The sequence below is a fragment of the Nipponia nippon genome, unplaced genomic scaffold, assembly GCF_047370975.1.
Source record: "Nipponia nippon isolate SJK-2023a ecotype South Korea unplaced genomic scaffold, ASM4737097v1 scaffold_8, whole genome shotgun sequence".
Taxonomy (NCBI): Eukaryota; Metazoa; Chordata; class Aves; order Pelecaniformes; family Threskiornithidae; genus Nipponia; species Nipponia nippon.
In genome coordinates, this window is record NW_028262402.1 from 49,849,307 (window position 1) to 49,873,350 (window position 24,044).

Below are 24,044 nucleotides of genomic sequence, written 5' to 3' on the forward strand. Positions count from 1 at the left end.
ACACCAATTATACGCTACAATAACATATATTAACTGAATGTATATTAACTGTCCTTACCTAATTCAGCAGTACAAAGCTATTTATCCCTGAAGCTTTGACACAGGTTTTTATTGTTTTTTGTGATGCCAGTATTTTTTCCATACAAGATTACAAAAAATTTAGTACAGCTGCACATTGATTTTGACTATGGCTAAATGTGAAAACCTGTTCAGCTGCTGAATACAATTCTTGAATTTCTAAATTCCAGTCACATTTAAGCCAGATTCCAAAACCCTCTAATTAGTCCTGCTGGAACACCATATTATTTACTTTTCTGTGGACTGAGTTATCACAGCCATAAAGTTTTGTAAGAGAACTATATTCATAAAAAGGTAAATTTACAATGAAGGCGAATATTAAGTACTACCTGTTTTATTCCCTCTAATGAAATCATTGCAAAATTGTGAGAAATCATTGCTTTAGAAAAGGCATTTTGTAAAATGATGCCTTTTGGTTTACTTAATTAGGTTCCACAAAATTCTCTTCCGGGAAAAACCTTAAATGATCTGAATTCCTCTGATGATCAGTTAGCTTCCAATCTTTAGCAAAGACTTCAGTACTAGCTTTAAGGTAAAACATGAAACCTGGTGTTTTCCCCCCCCCCCCTTCTCTTAGTGCAGCTCAAAGCAAGTTAACAGAACATCTCATTCTTTTTTTCCAAGTAGGCTTGAGGATGGTGTCAGTCAGAAGGTATTTAACTGAAAATTGAGAAAATTAAAATTTCTGTAATCAAACCAAAAGGTTTTTCTTAAAAAATGGCCTAAACTTACATGCCTCATATCAGAACACCTAAAGCTATTAAAAATGCTAATTCTCAGCTTTTAAAAAACAAAAAATGCCTTCTACAAGTAAAACTCACTTAGCACAAGTTTATTCTTCCTATAAAAATGTAAAGTGTTTTGCATATATCCCACTGATGCAGATGCTGTACATGCTTACTTTTTTTTTTCAAATAGGATGTGCATAGTGACAAACCACCTCAAGATCACTTCTCCTCCACTCAGAATATGAGTTAGTGCATTTTGTCTGTTGATTCATCTGATGGGACAGTATCAGAATACCACTTTGCAACTCTGATGTCTATCTGCAAGCATCTTCACATTCACAAGCCTGAAAAATCTTTTAAAGATACCAGCCTCCACCAACTGCAACTTAAATACTTCTTATAAAAGTAGACATGCAAAGTTACACCCTGGAAAATGAGATACAAGTCAGGCTATCATAACCAGTGTTTGCCACCTCAACAGAGCTGAATACATAGCCTTTTCCCAAGTGAATGGTGTCACTTTCCTACAACACAAGGTACAATTTATCCACTGGTTTGTGGATTAGTTTTTCCACCATCCCCATGGAATTCAGGAAAAAGTGTCCCTTCTGCACCATTCTGCAACATCCTGAAATCCTCCAGTTACACAGTACCTGAACAAACTACCACTTCCTCCACAAAAAAAGGAGTTCAGAGCAGTTACCACGTAACAAGATCTAGAGATCTGCCTATACGTTCTCATAGGTCATTCAATAGGTTCTGAACCTGGATGTATTCACTCAAATGCCAAAACCCCCTCTATCCTCTCTAGTTTCCAACAGGAAATCCAGAAGATCATTCCAGGATAATATGTATAGGACAAGAAAGGATAGAGGGGGGCAAGCAATTATCAGAATACGCTAAACTGCATTTATAACATGGCATTACTTTTGAAACAGACAGAAGTTCAAAAGAGGACCGTGTTCACACACGAGCAAGGAACCTCCTCACAACAGGCAGCAGCAAACTGGACAAAGGGAGAGATGTGTATTTGATATTTTAGGAAGCAATGGACAAAACCACTATTGCATGTCAGACAGAGAGAAGGTGTAACATCTTATTTGATGAGCTATAGAAATATGACGCTGAGGACCTTAAAAAGTAGCTTATCTGAAGCAATAGAAAAAGGGGACGCCACTGAAAGCAATGTAACATAACAGGTAGTAAGATCAAATTAAAAAAAAAAAATCTCTTCACCATTTTCAGTAAGCAGCATGTATCAAAATAAGAAAGACATTGCAGTTATTGAGAAGCGAGCCGAACACCGAAGTGTGTATTTTGACAGTGGGAACAAATAAAAAAAGAACTTATCTGATGTCAGGAAGGGAAAGTTATATGAACGCTTTCTATATATACTTCTGTTGAGGTGTTAACAAAAACCAAAGATAAAAAGTTTACTTTAAGATGTGCTGTATGATTGAAGGAATTACTTTTAAACGTACAGATGAAAACTGCATTTCAGATCCCATGTAAAACCAGTCTGGAATTGGCAAAGACTGTGATTATTCAGCTAAAAAAAATAGCATGAGAAAAACCTCAGCCAAGTTTCAAAAAGTGCACATCTTAATTTTTTCTAAAGCATTTAATTCATGACAGATGCAAACTGTAGAGGAATTATGTCCCCTTCCGACAAAATTTAAAATGGCTGAAAACCCGTGAACTTCTGAAAACCACTGAACAGAAAAGATAGTGAAATGAAGTACCACAAAGATGATTTTAAAGTTGTATTCTGTATGGTGATTAGTACTTAACATCATCAATGGAAAAAACCCCTAATCAGCTGAATCAAAATGTGTTTTACCAATGAATACTATGCTTGCTAAGAATTTGATCAGACAAGATAGGTCTAAAAATATGGTCTTTTGTGCCCCATTAAATACTAAAGAGAAGTATTTAGTCAAGTTCACGTATTTCTTTCTGGAGTCACTGCTCATTTTTCAGAATACAGCCTGAACACTTCTATTCCAAATGGTCTACTCCTCCTTGTATCCTTCCTTGACATTGTTTCCTCTGAATAAGCATCATCAGTGTATTTTACTTTAGAGATTTCTTCCCTTCCCAAAGTTTGTGTACACACAGCAAAATCCTCCCTCTGCTTAGGAACAATCCTTGTCTCTTCTTATTTTTTCAAACAAGTACATTAATCACAAGCTATGTCTATAATGACTTGCTAGATAACTGCAGTGGCTTGGCCCTGGCTGGCTGCCAGACACCCACCCAGCTGCTCTCTCACTCCCCCTCCTCAGCTGTACAGGGGGAGAAAATAAGATGAAAAGCTCATGGGTCAAGATAAAGACAGGGAGATCACTTACCTACTGCCATCATGGGCAAAACAGACTTGACTTCATGAAAATTAATTGAATTTATTGCCTGTTAGAGTTGGATGGTGAGAAACAAAGACAAAACTAAAAACACAGGCACAGGGGGATGGGGAATGAGGGCTGCGGTCAGTTGATAATGCTTTAACTCTGACGTTCCTTCCTCACACTCCTCCCCTGCTACAGCATGGATCTTTTCCATGGCTGCAGTCCTTCAGGATAAACCTGCCCCAGCATGGGCTCTCCACAGGCTGCAGCCTCCTTCAGGGCATATCCAGCTAGTATGGTAGGGTCCTCCACAGGCTGCAGTGTGGCCATCTGGTCTGGTGTGGTCCTCTCCACAGGCCGCAGGGAAATGCCTGCTGTGTAGTGCTCTCCTCTCTGCTCTGCGCCTGGAGCGCCTCCTCCCCCTCCTCCTCCTCTCACCTCGGTGTTTGCAGGGCTGTTTCTCACACTTTTCCCTCACTCCTCTCTTTTTCACCCACTGCTGAGCAGCATTTTTGCCCTTTAACTACGTTCGCCTCGAGGTGTCACCAGGGTGGCTGAGGGGCTCAGCTGTGCCCTGTGGCAGGTCCACTGGAGTCGGCTGGAACCAGCCATGGCTGTCGCCGCCTGGCAGCCCTCACCCTTGCCATGTACACCCACTGCAATTATAAAAGTCCATCAAGATCCTTTTGTCTCTATGAGTTATTTTTGAAAACACTTGGTTTTGGGAATATAAACATTAAAGTTACTAAATAAAGTCATTAATTTTGCAAGGGTTTTTGTGGGCAAGTAGAGAGCCCACTGTACCCATAAAAGCAGAAGAATGCTAAGTAGAATTTAGTATTAGCTTGTTAGCATGCTATACAAACTTTAAAATTAGCTTGGTTAATCCATTGCAAAGGTCTCTCATCTGAGAATCGCCTTTTTAAGTCTGGACCAAGCACATATTCTATGTGTTACTTTAGCAGGGAAACCACATTTAAAATACGAAACCTACAGTTCTCAAGAGCAAATCTGGTCAATCTGGTTTTCTGCACACCCAGCAAAGAGGTTCAGATGCAGGAGTGAGCATATAAAAATAATTTTTAGATTGTTTGTGGGGAATCAACTATCTTACAGTCCTACAGTACCCAACTTGTTAATTAATATTTTATCCAATTATTTCCATGTTAATAATGTGGAATTACTATGTAGTATCAGGTCATACTGTATTGGTTTATATGTAGACACACCTCTGACACATGCCATTCCCAACTGCCTACTGAAAAACCAATGACTTGTAATAGCAAGATCTGGAGTATAACAAATACGCACTTGAAATACCAGCCAAACTTTGGTCAAAGACATGGAATGGCAATGTGTTACTAGAAGAAATGAGGGCAAGACTGAAATAGTTGTACAACAGCATGTCCATACAGCCATTGCCTAGAGGGATCTACTAGTGTCTGTGGATACCCTATGTAAGAGCTCCACAGATCAGTGATGGGGTATCAACAGATTTCGATACACACTGTGACAAATCAGGATATAACTAATGGGCCTGTCCTGTTTGAATACAGTCTGAAGAATCCTAAACTTTACTCAAGTCTAACAGCTTCCCATTAGAGCTATCAGTTAATGACTCCAGTATATGAGATACTGGAAATGGAAGTATGCATGTTGTTGCTTTGGTGGGAACCGAACCAGAGAACTGAGTCCCATACAGAAAAATCTGTATGCTTCTTCTCAGGTATCCATTAGGAGCAAAATATTTGCATTAGCCACTGACCATCAGCCATGGAAAAAAAAAAATCCTGGAAAAACGTCAGCTTAGAACTGACCAAGTTAAACTCATTAGGAATCCCATCATATACAGCAAGAAGATAGTTATTAATCAGGCAGGAAGCAAGGCAACCTTGTATCAACTTTAGAGAACGCAGGAACCCCACATGCCACTTTTTTAAAAGTTTATTTTTATAGGATAGTCAAATATAGGAGCAGGAATCACACACACTGCCGCATCCCTAAAATCACTACTTGTGTATTGATTAGCTTTGCTGTATGTCATACTATGTACTGATGTGTGCCATGGAAGACCCAAAAGCTGTATATACACTAGCAGCAACAGTACAATATGGATTTCACAAGAAAACCACAAGGCAACACCCAGGAAAGATACTCTTTTTCTAAGAGAAAAGCCATGCTTTGCAGCACTACATTGAGCTGGCAGAGAGAGTAGAGCACTCTGGACTTAGACTCACAGCAATGGGAACAGAGAGTTCCCATCCTATGAAAGCAGTGGAGCTACAGCTAAAGCAGAGGCCTGCTGTACCTGTGAAAGTAGCTCACTAAGACTTATGATTAGCTTGGTTTGAATCCAAACATAAGCAACTTAATACAGTACAACTGTGTAAGCATTTCTGTAAGTGCAGTATTAACATTACTAGTAACAGGCCTTATGCTAACTATGCAAAGCCCCAGTCCTGATCTGTAAGGCTCATTATCAACCTGTTATGAAAACTGGCTCTGTGAACTAGACCTTGGTACCTGGTGTCTCTTGTATGACTTACAATTTAAGCATGAGATAAAAAGGCCTTCAAAATATGGGCAGAGACTAAAAGCAGAGGCCCCAGAACCATAAACAACTCATTACTGGTCAGTGAAAGAGTGCAACCTCCAGAGCTGGGAAGGCTGTTTTTACTCTAAGTAGCAGCAGCTACACAAAGGAAAAAAGCCAAACAGCTGAGCAATAGGGCAAGGCACCTGCTGCAGCCTGGGAAAGTAACACCTCCCCAGCATCACACCACATGTAGTCCAGGACCAGAAGTCTCAATCGTTTATAAAATATGGTTATAAAAGACCCTAAATTGGGGGGGGGGGGGGGACGACAAAAAACACGGATGGACGACAGGTTGGCAGAAGATGCCTACTTCAATTCTGTCCCTGTCCTGTCATCCACCTCCCCCCACCCCTTATTGAAGAGCTCTTCAGTCAGGTCACCTTGACCTCAGCAACTAGGACCATGAAGAACAAAGGTATCAGGCTAGCTATATGGTACTGGCTACATGGTACTGCATACTTGCAGCTAATTCAGGATAGAAGTCAGATATAAGACTGACTGCTTTGAATACATAATGATAATGGTTAGTGTGTAAAGAACTGATGTATAGTGATAATTAACAATGTGTAAGAACTAATTATAAGCACAAGGCATGCTGCTAATGAATGGCAACCTAAAAGCTTTCATTCTGAAGTTTAAAATTGACCTGTCAGTCTAAACTCTCCCATCACAGCTATCTCTAACTCCTTGATAATTATTCCTTGATAATTATATCTGTGTACATATATATCTATATAAAAAGAGACCTTAAGAAAAAGAGCAACTTTTCTCCTTAAAAGAGAGCAACTTAAAAAGCTTTAAGAATATATTAGACACCAGTCACAATACAATCTGGGTTAAGTGCCTGGAAACATGGGGTAGCAAATTCTCTTCCAACCGGTCCTCTTCCCTGAGGAATGGTGGACTTCAATGGAGTGGAAAGACACACCAAACAGACTAAGAAGCGGCTGAAGTTGGCCAGAATATTTGATCTAATCCACATTCATTAGAATTCACGAGGAACATGGCAAAAGCAGGAACTGAAGCGTATCCCTAAAGGAGGAGGCAAAAAGATGAACTGGGAGAAGCAGAAACAACACTCCTAGTCATCTGTGAGCATATGAACAGAAGCAAAAGGCTGGTAAGTTAGCAACTTCAGGAGATGGCAAAACAGGAGATGGCCTGGTGCAGCTGCATATTAGTAGATAAAAAAAAAAAGAGTATTCTGACCTTTTTCCTTGGCATTCTAGGAATGCATATCAGAAAATGAGGTCTGGTATTGTACAAATCCTCAATAGAGACGTTAAAAATGTCATTAATGGCTATCACAAGACAGATCAGATAATCAACAGCAGGTTGCCTCGCAGGACTGTTGAGCAACACCACAACCCCGGAGGGGGTTGACATATGAACCAACTGTATCCATGAACAATAAATCAACTATAAATCAATCTTATGAAGATGCACAGAAATTCAGATTGAGCAAGAATAACGATTTCAAATACCACAGAAAAAATTGCTAAGGTATAAAATCATAGCTTTAACACCAAATGCAAACACTGGAATTAGTTAAGGCTTGGTACAGCATCCATGAGAAATACTCCAATGCTCCACGGCATGAAAATACTTCAATATAAACCATGGGCAGGAATTATGATCCTGAAGTGGATGTCAAATCATGAACACTGTTAAAACTTAATTAATGCTCTTAATAAAAAAAAAGTCAAGTGGGGGAATAATATTCTAATTGATAATAAAAAGTTGACAGAAGTACTGTTGGATTACAGCCCTTATTTCAAGTGTGTAGTAACACATGATTATATTCAAGTACTAAAGCTTCAGCAATATTAAGTAATCCTAAAATATTTGGTTAATACACATTACTGATTTTTTTCACATCTTAATCATTATGTAATTCTTCATCATAATAAGAACAGCCTCACCTGAGCTGATCTGGATACATATTTCTCTACTTCTGACTTAATTTCCTTAATACATACTAAGAAAGAAATCTTCTATTTCTCCACCCTGCCAAATATTGCTTTTGGTTTGCCAAGGATATCAGCACTCTATAGCACCTTGATAAATACAGGGCAACGTTCTGACATTTTCACTCTGAACATCAACCCACCCATTGCTGGTTCAGATAACTCAAAGACATATACAAATTTGTACAGAGGATGTGAATGCTAAAAATAATTGTCCAGGAGAATCCCATGTTCCAAGCAACTTCTGCCTGCTGCACCGGCACCAGCCCACTGTCATTATCTCCTACACAGCAACTCCCTTTCTCTCCCTCAGTCTCTTGTTGCTCTTTGGCATTTTCCTATCCAGAATACAATCACCTCGGGCCTTTCACATATGAGTAACCATTCCTGACCACACTTGCCTCTGTCTAGAATATCCATTCAGATTTCTCTCCCACCACCAGTCTGGATTTAGCTACTTGATTATTTAAGGCACACACCAAAGTCTAAAAGTACTAATTGCCATGTGTCCTAAATAAACCCCTATCTAGTTAGGGCTTGTAGGCTATGTCTTCGTTTACTCAGGTCATCTTTTTAGTAGCAATTAAGGCTGAGAAAGCACTTTATCAAATTACGGAAGATTAATTATTTAATTAAATGCTCATCACTTCATACTAAAATGGATTGTCTTCCAACCTCAGACAGTTGGAAACAATATTTTCCAATGCAATTAGCAATTATTACAAATTTACTGCTATGGTATTTCTACCCAGGGCATGGATTTATAGTTTAATTTCTTTAATAAAAGCTTTCACCAACTAAAAGCTGTCAGTTCCCATTCAACTTAACTAGCAACAGACTGAATCAAACCTATCAGCAAATAAAAGCTGCAATTACATCATTCTTCTTTTATCACAAGCAGGTCTGTTAGCAAGATCAAAGTTCAGAGCAGCAGCTAGAAAAAAGCAAATCCAAAGTTTACCCACATTAGTCCTCCAAGTGGGTCCATTTCTATACACTACCACTCCAACTGCTTCTGAATACTGTTACATTTCACATTTTCTAAAATTCAGAAGAAACACACCAACTTACTGTTAACGTCAACGTAAATTTTTGAAACTCTATTTTGCAGACGTGGTTCTTCATGCTAAAAGTGTTTTAAACAATACTACTAAGAATATTTGTCTAGCGCTGACATTTCCTTCAATTAAAAATACACACCTTTATTCTAAAACTTAAATATTTGTAGAGTTTAAAGCTTCCATGAAAAAAGCTCTCATAGGAAGCTTCTGTATCTGTTTAAATTGACAAATGCATGAAGCATCGCCTGTTAACTTGTCAATCTGTACTTCCCCTCACAAGTGCCCAATTATTAATGGTGGCCAGCATCATACTATAAATAAACTAGAAATACCACTAGAGTGAGGAATTAACCATATCTTTAAAAAGTGGGGCAAGTTTTTTATTATTAGTGGCTGATTACTGGACAGAACCATCTCATTCTTTCTTCAGACTATGTGTAAGGAAATGAGAAGCTTAAAATTGGAAACTGCCAGTTCAGCTCTTTCATGTACAGTGGTCTTGTTCGTTTTGTAAACTGGAACTAACTCATGTTTATATCAGCCCTAATTTATAACATGAATATTTATTAAGTTCTTCACAACAGCAATTTATTGTTATTTAGAAAAAAAAAGCTAAGACAATTCACTAATGTGTCTCAGGCAGACTTCAGTTTTCTATCTTCTTGCCTGTCCTGAGCTCCAGATATACACAATAGATACTCAAGAAATCCACCCCTTCAGAAGTCCATTCTGTAGGCGAATGGCTTGCAACTTGTATATTAACATAAAATATCATTACTGCCTTCCTTAAGCAACACTGCTTTCTAATTACTGTTTCTGGAAAAAAAAAACCAAACGTAGATAACTGAAAATAGCTCCACTATGCAAACTGAATTTATTGCTCAATCCTGGTCCAGGCATTTCCACAGAACTGTCTAAATGCCTCTTTATAACACAATAACAACAAAATGTTCTTAAAAGACTAATAACCAACAGCATGTTTCCATTAAGATTTTGACATAAATATGCATCATCACAGTATAACCAAAACGAAGAAAATCATGGCATCACAGTTATTGCATTGCATTTAAGCTACCAAATTAGAAATTAAGAGGTTTTCCTACATCAGTAATATATACAGAAAGGAAGATAAAGACCAACCACTGGATTAAAATGACATGGCAAGTATGAATCCTATTGGAAGAAAAGCTGAAGGTGAAGTTGGAACATAAGCTTTTGGAACTCTTCCTGTACAGGCAGTCACCTCTAGTGACAAAAAACACAAAGTTCACACATGGCTGACTTTGAGCATTCTTAAAATTTATCAACCATGACATTCCCCCAAGCATTTTTCAAGATCCTCCGTATGGATCCATGCAGAAGAGCTATCCTGACCAGCCAAATCCTTTCCAGAAAACCCCTAGAACTCATGAGAGAAACACTTTGTTGTTAAGAGTCTGTAAACAGGTTTGAAAATCTATTAATACAAATTACCACGAGGATTAAATTAGTGCTGGCCTTTCTGTGAGACTGCCTGAAGTCGGGGGGGGGGGACAGCAGATGACCTCAAGAGTTCCCTTCCAGCTTAAGGTATTCTATGCATACCACGTTACTCTTGATATATCACACTGTGACTGCATGAGTTACTACAAGTCACTCTGTACAAAAGCAGCAATGGCACTATCAGAACAGACACAGTAATCAAGGTGAAGACTGTACAAGCTGAAAGGCCAGTCTGCATGCAAGTTGGACTTCTAGCTGTACAAAGCACTTCTGTTTCTTCTTTTAATGACAGACCCTAGACCTTCCAACTCCAAAGCTGAATCCCACGAATCCACGACAACAGGACTGCCATCAACATCCACTCCTGATCATGTACACAGAAGTCCCCATTGAAAGTTTCACTTTAGGAATGAAAGAACTACAAAACTTCACGGTGATGAAGGGTATCCTTAATAAACGCCATCTGGCTTTGACAACCAACTACAGCAGTAATTTAGGATATCCAGGCTAGACTAATATAACAAAGCTTAAATCTGCACTTTTTATAATGAACTTTTTTATAATATCCATAATTTCCTCTCATCCCTTGAACACATAGCAGAACTTTTAACTTGAGTTCAAGCCCCCACCCTGTTATAAATCAATTAAACACCTTTGAGGTGCTTCTCCTTATCTGGCTAAAAGCAACTCAGTTAGCATCATGTATTGACTTTCATTGTCCTCCCCTGTAACTTAATTCATATGGCCACTTCTTAACACTTCGTTACTTGATATAATCCAGTGAGTATAAAATAAAAATTCATTCTTTAGTCCTCTATTCCAGAAAAATCAGCTCTTTTCAGTCCCAGTGGTTAATATAGCAAGTAGTCCAACCAGACCCCATCTTTTTCATTCAATTAAAGACTATCGTCACAGGAACCTACCTGTTTTGGAGGGATGACATTATAATTCTACATTTGAAATACCTGAAGAAGCTATTTTTAACAAGCTAATTTAACAAGTCTTCCTCTCATTAAATAAAGAGGGGAGAGACAAGTGTCTCAAAATATCCCTGTAGAATTATGTGTCTATCAATCTCTGCCCAATGTGATAGGAATGATAAAAACAAGAGCAGAAGCAATTGTGGCTTTCTGAATACAACATTCACATCTCAGTTGATGCTATGACTTATCATTAGGCTGATCTTCATTGCTTAAAGTACAGTAAGACTACTCAGTGTCAGCAGCTTTCCAAATTTATGCTTATACATCAACAAAACATGGACATTCTATACTACTAGTAGCATTAATTACACACAGAAAATCATTACATTGCCTGTTGAATCTAAATGTGTATACCTAATCTGAGTGCCTAAAAGAAAGCTTCATGAAAATCCAATCACCCTTTCCTACAAGGAAACCTTACAGCTGTCAACACCATCTCACACCACTCATGTCCTGCTTTGTACTGAAGGAAAACTTACAGAAATATACCAGGTTAGGAGATAAGTAGTTACTATGCCTGACTCTGGATCAGCAAGATCAAGGAAAACTAAACTTAAAGTACAGTGAAAGGCTGTTGAAAAATATTCAAGATTAAGATCCCAACGACATGGAATCAGTGCTACTGAACATCAAACCAGTAGGAACCCTGACTTCTCTTCTCTACCAAAGTAATCACAAGACATACAATGAAGAGTAAGTTCCACTGATAGCAAAAGTAGTTTTCACACATTATCACCTCAACATTTATTTTATCAACTGTTGGTGTTCTCCTTTGCATTTAAATACATGCTAGTACACTTATAGTTAGTAAGACATTACAAGGACATGAAAGTAGAGATTAACTATGTACCTCAGGAGAAATATTTTAACCATTTATCTTTGAGCACAATTAATTTTCTATTGAAAACATATGTTTTAAAAAAAGTATTCTGTTTGCTACCAAACTACTATCGAACCAGAAGCACTCATGCTAAAACTCTAGCTTAGAACAATGACTTCTGAAACATAAGAGATAGAATAATCACATGACAGTTTCAAAAGTAAATTTCTATATCCTAGAGACATGAAATGATCCAATAGTATTCCTGAACCTCTAATACTTACACAACAATCACTTTAACTGCAGCTAGAAATAATTAGAGTTTACTAGGTTTCAGAGATGCCATATCAAACCACAATCAAGCAATTAAACTGTCAAATACCATTCACAAAGCACGAGCCTGAATGAAAATGGAACAACTAAAATGTCAGCTTTTAGAACTGTACCCACTTTTTATTTTCTCCAACTCTGTAGTTTCTTTCTCAATGTATTCAAGAAGCTCTAGAACTAAAAAAATACGATTCAGCTCCAAGTTACCAGATGTAACAAGTGCCAGATAGAAGAGGAAAAAAGCTATCTGTAAGAAGTTCCAGTGTTACACACTTCGTAGTCAGAAGATAAGCTCGCCAACTTCCCTTCACAAAGCGCAATGTATCAAAACATTCCAGCAGCAATAGCAGCATCCCTATAATCTCTCACTCCACCACCACAACTGGAATTCAGGCTGCTAATATGTGCTGTACAGCATACTTCCAGATGTCCCTTGGCCTACCTCCTTGCCACTACCTTCCTGTCTCTGTCTGGCATGTTAAGCCTCTTGCTAGTGAACTTGAGACCTTTTTGGAAGTCCTGATCAGAGGCTGGTACTACTACAGACTGCCAAAAGTACACGTAAGTCAGCATTCCTAGAGACTGCCATGCACCATATATTCCTGAGTAAGTCAGATCTTGAGCAAGTTTTAAAAGTTTAAGCAGTTTAAAAAAGTTTTAAAATAAATGAGGTGATCTGTTTTAATTTTTACATGACTGCAATACCTGTCAGACATCTAAATGTAAAAACCTGCTTTTTCTTTACAAGCTTTTTTCCAAAAATGCATACAGTTCACATAATCAATCCAGTCTTTTTTTTTCCAAACCAAGATGTGTTTAATAAAATTCTATTTGTAAGCTGAATATTAGTAAGAAAAAAACCTTCTCATTTGTCACCCTTAATTCAGTTTGAAAAACACACATTTGGTGGAATAAGAACATAAATAGTAAGATGTAACACTACTACTCTAGGAACGCAGAAGTCCAGCTGTTTTTTCCCTAAATCACATTAACCAGACTATTTAACAGTAACATAGAAAAGCTACAGCATGCTTTATTTATCATAATTCTGAAAGACACAAAAAGCAGATATTTTTCTTCATCTTCTAAGGCCAATTCATCTTTATGAGATTTCATTTATACACAGGCTCTTTATTCCTACCAGTGCAATACCAGATTTTGTAGCATTAGACAAAAACAGCAACACACTAACTTCTTCGGAGGAGGAAGCATGTGCTAGAACATTTTATTTTGGAATTGTTCTACAGCATCATGTTCAGAAGGTACAGTCAAAGAACTACTACCCTGTCTCTCTAGTGCAAAGCGTAAAGACTGTGACAGATGGTACCTCCTTTGGGAAGCTGGTCCAGGGTCTTAGGCGAACCCCTGGAAAGACTTTGCAGCCTCCAGAGGCAAACTGTATCCCTGCCCACAGAAACCGCTAACACAAGAGATGAAAAGCTGCTTACTGCAGCTGCAAATGAGAACAGCTTGTTTTCTTAATAGGAACTCCTTGCCCCGCTCCACAGTGTTCCACTGGTACCACTAACTTGCATAATAGATGACCTAATAGAATTTGCCATACCCATGTTTGCTTTCACCAAACATTAGCCTACAAATATGTAACATCCCAAAACATGACAAGATGGCAGTAATGAAATAGCACTTACTGTAATCACAGCCTTGCTCAGACAGATAGACCCTCTGCAGCCAAACTCTGTTTCATCTTCAGACTTGCAATAACTGAGTGTGTTGCTTTTCAGAACTACCCATCGATCCTGCCACCCATGAATGTAGTTGGTCCACTGCAAAAAAAAAAAATTCCAAAGATCAGCTAATAGAAAAATAGCAATAAAAGACAGTGTGGCTGATATTTCTCAGGCTTTCAAGCACAAGGAGGAAAAAAGCAACTTATTTTTAAAAGTTCTTCCCAATTGAGAACTTTATTCTGCTCAGAGCTCCTAAAATAATTTTACAAACTCTTAACGGTACTAAAATCCAGCTGTTTCAAATGAACAAGGTGATAAAGATAACAGGGACAGGATTGTAGGGACAGGAGTTGGACTCGATTATCCTTGTGGTCCCTTCCAACTCAGGACATTCTATGATAACAGATGTCTTGACTGCAACTGCATTGCCAAGGCCAGTTAAAATCAAGGTAATAAACATACTGATGACACATATTGAGGAAAGTGGGGGAGGGGGAAAACACCAAACATTAATCACTAGGGTGAGTTTAGCCACCTGATTTAAAATCTGGAGTTAGACCAAAAGCCAAACTTAAGTGGAACATGAAGTAATTTATTTTATATAGAAGTTAATTTCTACAAAAATGATTTTACTAAAGTATCTAGTTCTCTTCACATAAATACAAACATGCCATTACCCCACGGTACAGTATATAACTATTGTAGTGCCTAGAGTAATCAGTTCTCCACCAATTTAATATTTCCCATAGATATTGCTCCAGGTTTTAATTCCTCACCATTTTCTCATTAAGAAGATACTTGCTTATCAGGAGACATCCAATCATCCTTTTGTTATTCAGATTTTTCTAGGGACTCCACATTCACACACGGAATGAAACTGATATTCCAGGAACAAGTCCTGGATTCACCCTACAGAGAGCTAGTAAGTAGTGTCTAAAAATTCTGGTTATTTATCTCATATTTGCAACATCTACCCAACCGCACTTTGTAGAATCATATGACACTGATAGAGCATCAGGACTGTTCTGTAACTTTGACTATCCACCGATGCTTGGTCTTCAATCAAAGTGCAAAAATTACAAATTAGATAAAAATGGAAACAAAAGCATCAAAAATAATTTTATCATGCAAGCATTTCTCAGAGCTTTTTGTCAAAGAATTGTCATGGTCAGAGAAATAAGGGGGGGAAGAAAGCCAACTAACAAGCTTGTTTCCACATTATACTACACATATGAGTTAATACATGTCCCATATGTTAACTCTAGTTAACTCTATGTTAACTCCAGTAATAACAAGAAGAGGTCTAAGGAAAACAAATTATATGGCTGAGAAATTCCTAACAATTTTCAAGTGTAGGCAAGACCTTGATTTGCTCTCCAAAGATAAAGCCCTTTTCGATCTCATAATACATGAAGTTGCTAAGTTCAGTATTTCTTAAAGAAAGCCTCGGCTGTGCTTAGTACACGAACTGGTAGCACAAGCAGTCACAGAGGTATATTATTTCCTGTCTCTCATATTCCCAACTCCTCCCAGATGTGAAAGGCAGAGTTCAAAGTTATCTTGGGCAAAAGAGCAAGGGACAGGGAAGAAAGCAACTTTCCTTCTTTGACAAAGTTAAGTGAGGCAAATATAGCATTGAATCTTGCATTTGCTGTTGCAATCAATGCTTGCTGTTGCAATCAAAACATGCCATGAATTAAGAGACTCCTTAAAGTATACTGGGTGGGCACAAGGTTTTGGCAAAGACAAGACCACTGTTTTTACAAGCATCTAGATTCTTGTGCTTCAAGAAAGACTATTCCACATTGAAGTTCTTTCTTCATATCCACCTTAACATTTTTAGCAGTAAATACAATGGAAAAAAGCCTAGAGTTCTGAAACATTTAAAGAGACCAGCAGGATGTACTTCTAATAAGCTTCTTTCATCAAATTACTCCATTTCCTTCAAAGCTTCTCTCTTTACTGAAGGGCAGAACAACTGAAACACTACTAAGCACAGAGAGAAGTGCAGCCTACTTTTATCGCTTTAGAATTTAACTATACACAACAAGTTATGAAAAATAGACATTTCCTTAGTAGAAAGTTTGGTATGCTACCATGTCATTTTAATTAGTCTCAGGTATTACTGAGGCATTAACTAGCAAAAGGTAAACTTATCCCTCAAGCATATTCACTGCAACAGGTTTCACCATACTTGACTATTCAGATTACATCCCGTGTTCTCACAGGAAAGGCACTGTTAGCTACACTCAGCGTAATCATCCAGAAAAATAAGAAGTTAGCCATACGTAAGCTACAGAATGTCAGAAACCATGGCTTCACCTGCTATGCCAGTAAGAAACAACACCTGGACTTAATAAGGGATTTAATTTGCCAACATAAAAATCAATTACATCTGACAAATATCACAGTTTCCAATGATGGAAGCATTTAATCAAAGGAAAACTTTGCAATGGAAAAAACCTCAATAAAACTACATTAAACCAAAACCTCACATTTTAACTGCTGTAGCATCTCACATTCGTCTCATCCTCTCCCTCCCCCATCCACTATGAGATGACAAGACCTTACAAATCAAAGCTGAGACCCTTCTTTTCTCCTAACCGTTCCTCTCATCTCTGGGGTTAGAAACATTGTCAGCCTGGAAGTTCACCGAGTCCCTCACAAAAAGCAGAGTGCTAGCCCCTTAATGGCTGTTTTCTCAGCATCCAGAGCGGCCTAATGATCTCTGTATCCTGTGACCTGTGCCTCCTATGCTGGCTTGTGTCCAGCCTCATCGTGTAAGGCAGGAAAAAAATTCAATTCAAGTACTTTAACTCTAAAGATATTTCAACATTATTCTGAAGGTTCTTTCTGTAATAAAAAAAAAAATCTGCGTTCAAACTTAGTAATGCAACTTCAAAGTACTCCTAAAAATAAAATTTCCCAGTATCATCTGACACACGCTTGGAAGTCATCTTATTTTCAGTGACAAAAGAGCAAAAAATTGTGTTTATTTTTAAAAGGCGAAACAAGCTTTAGGGCCATTTCACCTCCAGCATCTCTTGCTGCAGGAGTATTTTATTGCCCTGTTTTGATACTTGGACTAAACAGGGCTGTGCCGCTCCTCTGCCGGTGCCCGCTCCTGGGGAGCAACCGCGGGCTGCGCCTGCCTTCGGGATCTCCGGGGAGGGGAGCGGGGTGCCGCGGCCCCAGCCCGCACCGGGCCCGCCGCCGGCTCCGGCCAGGAGCCTGAGGCGCGGGGGAGACGCCTTCCCCCGGCGCACCCGGCCGCCTCCCCGGAGCCTCACGCCGGGCAGCCAGCGGGCTCGGGGCGAGGGGCAGCAGGGACTCCGGCGCCGGGCGGCAACGACACCGCCCCCCGGCGCCCGGCCGGGCTGAAGCGACGCCAGCGGCTCTCCCCCGAGGAAGGGCTTCCTCCCGGGCTGGGGAGGGGCGGGCGGCAGCTGCGCAGAGGCGGGGGCCCGGCGGCGGGGATGTGCCGGTGCCCGCGGCTCAGGGAGGGGGCGCGGGCGGCCGGCGCCGGGAGGCGCAGCGGCTCCCTGGCAGGCTCCCCACCGTCAGGTGGCGGCTGCCCCGGCCGCGCCAGCGCCTCCCGCGGAGCCTCCCGGCCCACCCCCCCCCAGCCCTCCACCGGCGCTGAGCGCCTCGGCCTTATCCTCCGGAGCCGGCAGGAGGCAGGCGGACGTGGCTGACAGCTCTCGGCCAGCCGCGTAGCGGTAGGGGAAGGCCGGAGCGGGGAAGCGAGAGGCCGCGGGAAGCGGACTGCGGGGAGGGGGAGAGGCGGCTTACCTTGCTGAGCACCCCGCAGAGCTCAGCGGGCAGCCCGAGCTCGGTCTCGGGGTCCTCCTCGGAGCCGGAGGAATTCCAGCTCTGGTTGTCCGACATGGAGACCCGAGCCGCAGCCACCGCCGAGCAGGGAAGAGCCGGAGCGGCCCCGCCCACAGCCGCCTCAGCCGCCTCCTCCTCCTCCTCCTCCTCCTCCCGAAGGGACGGGAACGGCAGGCGCTACCTGAGCGGCACCGCTCCTTGCCCGCGGGTGCTACCAGCGCCGCCCGCCCCTGCCAGCGACCGGCCAGCGCCCAGGCACGGGCGTCCCCCTCACGGCAGCTCCGCGGCCCCGGCCCGCGGCAGGAGCCACAACATAGGGGTGGCGAGGGGAGGAGGGGCGAGCGCGCGTCCGCCTGCTGCGCACTCCGCTTACAGCCCCGCCGCTCCGGCCGCCGCCATCTTACGCCAGGCGGGCGCTCTGTGCCACTATTTGCCGGCTCCGCCCCACGCCCGCCCTCCCAGCCCCACCGGTCCCGCCGCCGTTGCCTCTCGGGAAGGGTAGTTCCTGAGGCTCGCTGGCGCCGCGCGGCGTGCCGGGAGGTGTAGTCCGCCGCGGCAGCCGTCTCACTCCCGGCGGCAGGCGGCTGCCATCTTGGTTCCGTCGTTTTTGGGGCGCTACCGGAGGGTTTCGCCTCCCTGCCGCCGGTGAGGTGGGGAACTCCGCTCCCGGCGCTGCTTGGGGCGGTGTTTGCTTTATTTTTTGTGGGGTAAAGGAGGGCTCTTTCTTGAGCGAGGCGAAGCGTCCCTCCAGCCCCGCTTGCTCTAGTGTGAGAGATGTGGCCTCGTCTTCCTTGCCTCAAACCGGCGGGACTCGGGAGTGAGCGCCAAACCTTCCCCTTAACAAAAATGGTGGCTGCGGAGGCCGCAGGAAGGGGCGGGTGGTGCTGCCGGCTCCCGGCTGAGGCGGGAGGGGAGGGCGGGCCGTCCGGCCGCAGGGAACGGGTCTCTGTCGCCCGCGCGGGGCTGGCGGGCACCCGCGCCGCTCGCCGGGGCCGCGGAGGCCGCCGAGGCCGGCGGGTGGCGGCGTGGCCAGTGGCCGCGCTCTGCGGCCGCGGGCGGGCTCGGCAGCCCGCTCCTTCCCGGCCGGCGGGGCGCCGCGGAGCCGCCCGCTTTCGTTCCGCTTCAGGTTGCTGTGCCCGCAGGCATGTGAGGAGCAGAGCGCAAGTGGCGGTCAGCAGCCTGCCTCAGCTGCGAGGTAGCGGTGTCCTGTCTTTTATTTGTTAATATTGTCGCAGTTTAGGGAAGGAAACGATAATTTTTTCCTTCAGACTTACGTCTGAGATATGTGTACTCGCCGATATTTATGGGTGGAGAAATATTTGCAGAAAGGAGGAAAAAAAAAAGCAGTTGAACGTGTCACTTCACAATTTATGACCAGATGTAGTGGGTTGGGAAGGACTTGAGATTTGTGCTGGCTCCTCTCCTTTCTCGTGATTTCTTGAAAAAAAAAAAAAAAAGTGTGTTAAATAGTGTTGGTTGAGGAAACTTCAGTTTTGGAACACACACTTCTGGTTATATCTCAAGAGCAATGCCGTGCAATTGTATTTTCTCTGACTTCCTCCTTATGACAAATCGTTGTGTAATTTTCCCATGTTATATTGGGTTTATTATTTTTTTGAAAGTACTCTTAATATTGACACAGATGCATTCTCTAGATATGTAGCAGCTAAAAGCTAAATAACATTAGTACCGGCTCAAAGTCCGTGGTATAAAGATATTTACAATGAATGCAGCACTGAGAGTGATTGGTAAAGCAGCGTCATTGTCCTAAACAATTAGAAATAAAGAACAGTCACAGACATCTTAATACTTGTGTAATCACTGGAAGGCACAGAAAAATTTTTATATGAGTCTACTGTGGATGCTATTTTAGATGATTTTCTACTATATAAAGCATTGAGAAACTATGTTCTTTGATTCACCAGCTGTTTGGAAAGAAACCAAGCAAGTTATTTTTTCTCAGTGTCTGTTGCAGTGTACCGCATCTGTTAAGCAAACAGAGTGGCTGAGTTTTGTATATATTGATACGTATGAGAATAATTTATAGTTCTTCTGTGCAGTATATTGATGAAATTAAGTGATATCACCTGTAAAGCCAGTAGTGTTTTCCCTGTTAAACTCTGAATGAACTTCTTTCTCTATCCTGATTGAGAGCAGGAGGTGAAGAGACATGTGTGAGCAAATCCTTTTGTCAGTGGCAGTGATATACTGCCAGCAGTACTACATAGCGATGTGCTGTCATGCTTTCGGTCTAGGACTATTCACCCAGTTCCAGAAGTTACTCTTTTTTTTTTTTCTCCCCCCCCCGAATATAGACTGACTCAAACTGTTGTTAAAAAATCAAAATGCCATGGGTAGATGTTCTTTCTGGTTGTTCTTTAACAAACATTCATCCCTGTTAGAGAGAATATTTGCTTAATTATTAATTCTAGCTAATATTTTATAACCAACCTTCAAATGAGTAAATACTGGGTACTAAAAGGTTTGCCTTTTCAATTTTTCATATAATGCTTTGTCTGTACTGACTAGATTTTTTTTTTTTACATCTGCCACATCCTTCTAACGTGTCTTACTTTTTCCACAATGTCACCAGCTTATGTTCTTCCGAAAGGTGTATTGGGATTGTGAATACCTTATGTAAATTAACTCCTCTTTGTAATGGTCTGACCATCTTTTTCATATATAACTTGCTGTCCATTACTCTTAATGAGATCAGGCCATATCTGCATTAGAAAGAATGTGGTGCAGTGGGAGCAGATTTGTAAAGGAAAGATTTGGTGCTGAGGACCTTAAGTTCATCTTATATATGCTTTAAGAGCTTCCGACTAGCACTAGTCTGGTCCCATGGAGGGCACCGCATTAGCAATTGTAATGCATCAGGTGTGCTCTGAAAGCACAGACTTCCAGTTTAGTTTAGTTTGAAAGGAATCTGGTTTGCCTGCTCCAAGACCAATCTGCGATGCAAACCAAAATGTGGGAAATGGCGATGATCGAGCTGATACACTGATGTAGACCACTCACTCCTCTCTACCTCCTTCTATGCCTTTTCCACTAGACCTTTATTTTGCACTTCATTGCTGTGTTTGTTCTTTCATTGCAAGCCCCAATACTAAATCTGTACACCTTCTGGTGTCTTAGAGATTGCGAGAAGTTTACAAATCATTGTTTTAACTGGAAATAGTCATCACCTTTCTTAGAATAGTGGAACAGATACTGTTGTTCTGTATTGCTGATATACTACTTGTAATATAAAAATGGGTTTTTAAGCTTTACTTCTAAAGATATCAGTCATAAACATCATAAGGTGGGTAACTTCATAAATCTTTTTCTTGTCCCTTTTTATATCTCTTATTTCCACTATTGTACCTTCTGGTTTAGCATGTTCATTTTATGTTATTAAAACACATTCATTACTAGTGTATAAACATTTTCTACTATGTTCATGCTCATGGTTATGTTTGTTCTTAAATTTAAGACTATTTTTCTTAAGAGGATCCTTGAAGGAGCTTTGTTTATGCCACAGCATATTGCCTAATAGTATAGGCTCTGAGATATAAATGATTCAGAGAATTTTTTTCTAAAATAATTGTGATCTCTGTGTATCACTGTCTTAAGGTTTTTCTTCTAAGTAAAAAAATAAACAGAAGATTACTGCTATTTATTAATATATTGGCAATAAACATATCTGTAGAAATGAGGTTGCAGATAACTACACTGCTTCTGGTGTAGTTTTTACTGATGAATGTTGTTAATAATAGTTCAGTTCCTTCATTATTTTCTTTATGGATTAAACTGCTAAAACATTTGTTTTCAGTAATCTAGAAGTACTAGGAAAACTTGGTTAGAAACTTGAGATAAATCTTTCCGTTTAAAAGGTCTTGTAAAATGCTGAATAGAAACAGAAGAAGATACCACAGTTCTTTGCACTTTGAATAAACTATGATGTTTTAAAGACATAAGTTTTTTTTAGACACAGAAGCTGAAAGCAGGATTTACAGCAGAATTGTACTGCATCTTACCTGCAGAATATTAATAGGGGATAAGTATTCCACTTGTTTCACTTGTGCTGCTCTTCACATAAGTAAAGAATTATTCAAACAGTTTGATGAATGGTGTAAAATACATATTTTGACATTTAATTTTGGGCACTGTCAGAAGCAGCCTCTATTATCTGTTTACATTGCAGTGTGAATTATTTACTTTTTAAAAGGATTGAATTGCTTGTAATTTGCTATATCTTAAAGCCAGTGAGTTCAGAAAAGACATAATTCTATGTCTTTGTTTTTTGAAGGCTAATTCTAGGTGCTTATATGGGATCCATGTTTTTTTAAAATGCTGAGTCAGCTGCTACTTGAAAAATAGTGCCATTCAGCTGTGTCAGCTTGGGCACTTGGAATTTTCACTTCTGCGAATCCTGGCCTGGTTTTCTGTTCAGTATTAATTTATCATGTACCTTGGCTTATCACATTTGTAAAAATGCTTAAGATCTTTCTTAGAAGATTCTGTTTTCTAGGGAACTAGATTTTACTATATATTGTGAGAGACAGAATAGTGAAACAGTAGCAGTTCTGAATGCACTAGTAGGGAACCTAGGTGGTTAACACTGTGTATGTTAAATGCTAATAACGCTGTTGTGCAGTTCCTCCTGCCAGTTCTTTTCTTGTAAATCAATACAGGATTAAAACTGACAGCAGTCCTCTTCTCAGGGCTATTCAGAAACCAGGGCTCTAGTAAATATCAAACCCCCTGTGGCTGAAAAGAATTGAGCAGATAGTTCAGAAGGACAGTCTGATGTGCTTGCATGAATGTGTCTTTGTTTGTTGGTGGTTTATCCTGCTGAGAAGGAGAGACTTTAGAGCAGCTGATACTTAAATCATTATCGGAGGAGCATGTTTTTACAAGGAAATGAGAGCTAAGGAGTTTGTTAAATTTGATCTCATCAGCCAGAATGTCTCCTTGCAAAATGAATACTCAGAAAAGACAGGTCCACTTCTTGTTGGAAAGTATGTAATGTAATGTTACTGTTTGGGGATAAAATCCTTATCCAAGTAATGAATCAAGTAGTATGAAATCAAATGCACTATTGGAGTTTGTAGTGTAACCTTTTAAATACCAGAAATGTTAAAAATATTCTAGCAGATTGAATTTTCCTAGTTTGTTGAATGTACGTTTGTTCTTGTCTTAGAAATTTAAGAAATAAAGCAATGCATTTGTGGGAAACCCATTGTTCAAGTGGCCTGACTATTGGTACATGAATTTCTGTATCAAGGTGTGTTAGCTGGGTTTTAGTTCTTTAACAACGGTGACTTGAACACTTGCATGCACAACCTAGATGAATATACTTCTGTGCAGTGAGTGGAATGAGAAGTGTAGCTACGCAGCCACCAGTTCAATCTTGATTAACAACTGGAGTAAAAACAAAGTGGTGTCCATTAAAAATGTTGATTTAGATGAGTTGTGGTCTTATTGGGAAGGTCTCGTATAGTCTCTTTTTTTTATTACTTATAGTATTGCTTCAGTAGTACCCACAGGCTTTGTTTCGAGGTGGCCTGTGATGTGGTTTCCAGTTATAATAATTTCCAGTGCAAGGGAGACATTTGAAAGGTTGGGATTGAGAGTTACTCTTAAATCAGTCTGCTTGGCATGTTTGTTCTGCATTCACTCTTCAATTCTTTATTCTTCAATGCTTGGCAAAAAGTAGTGAAGTAGATAAAGTATTTCATGCTGACTTGTGAAGTATAGTCTTTGGTATAAGTGATTTTCATTTCTGCCCAAGAGTATCCCCATTCACTTACAGTGGTTTTTAACAGCTTTCCACATCTCTTGTGAAAACAATTTTCATTAGGTTGGGTTTTTTTTGTTTGTTTTGGTGGTTTGTTTGTGGGGTTTTCTTTTTTTTAAAGGACTTCATTTCTTATGCTTTAATTCAGTATGTATGTAACTTTCTACATTACTTCTTTGGGGTACATTTTATATTTTACATTCATATGAACCGAAAGTTTTTGCGAATTGGCAAATACGAGTTGTTCTGCCTGAGATGTAGAACAGTAACTGCTCATTAGTTTACGGTTTTTGGTAGAGGAAGCTGATTACAACACTAAGCTTAATTCCATCTCAATACAAAGGAAAGTGATG

General features: G+C 40.5%; 2 protein-coding genes across 11 annotated transcripts in view; one reads left to right on the plus strand and one right to left on the minus strand.

Moving 5' to 3' along the window:
* Positions 1-18,340, minus strand: part of CERT1 (ceramide transporter 1) — an 80,545-nt gene extending 62,205 nt beyond the window's left edge. For all 4 annotated transcript variants that reach the window (XM_087742572.1, XM_087742573.1, XM_087742571.1 and 1 more), the window contains exons 1-2: positions 17,871-18,340; positions 14,040-14,174 (exon numbers count right to left, since the gene is read on the minus strand). In XM_087742572.1, the coding sequence (XP_087598698.1) occupies positions 14,040-14,174; positions 17,871-17,966 (231 nt within the window). In that variant the 5' untranslated portion in view covers positions 17,967-18,340. The remainder of the gene's footprint in view (positions 1-14,039; positions 14,175-17,870) is intronic.
* An 83-nt stretch (positions 18,341-18,423) lies between these two features.
* Positions 18,424-24,044, plus strand: part of POLK (DNA polymerase kappa) — a 35,699-nt gene continuing 30,078 nt past the window's right edge. For 4 of the 7 annotated variants that reach the window (XR_015701050.1, XM_087742215.1, XM_087742219.1 and 1 more), the window contains exon 1: positions 18,424-18,559. The gene's annotated coding sequence lies outside the window, so the exon portion shown is untranslated. The other 3 variants (XM_087742216.1, XM_087742218.1, XM_087742217.1) reach the window with 3 other exon arrangements.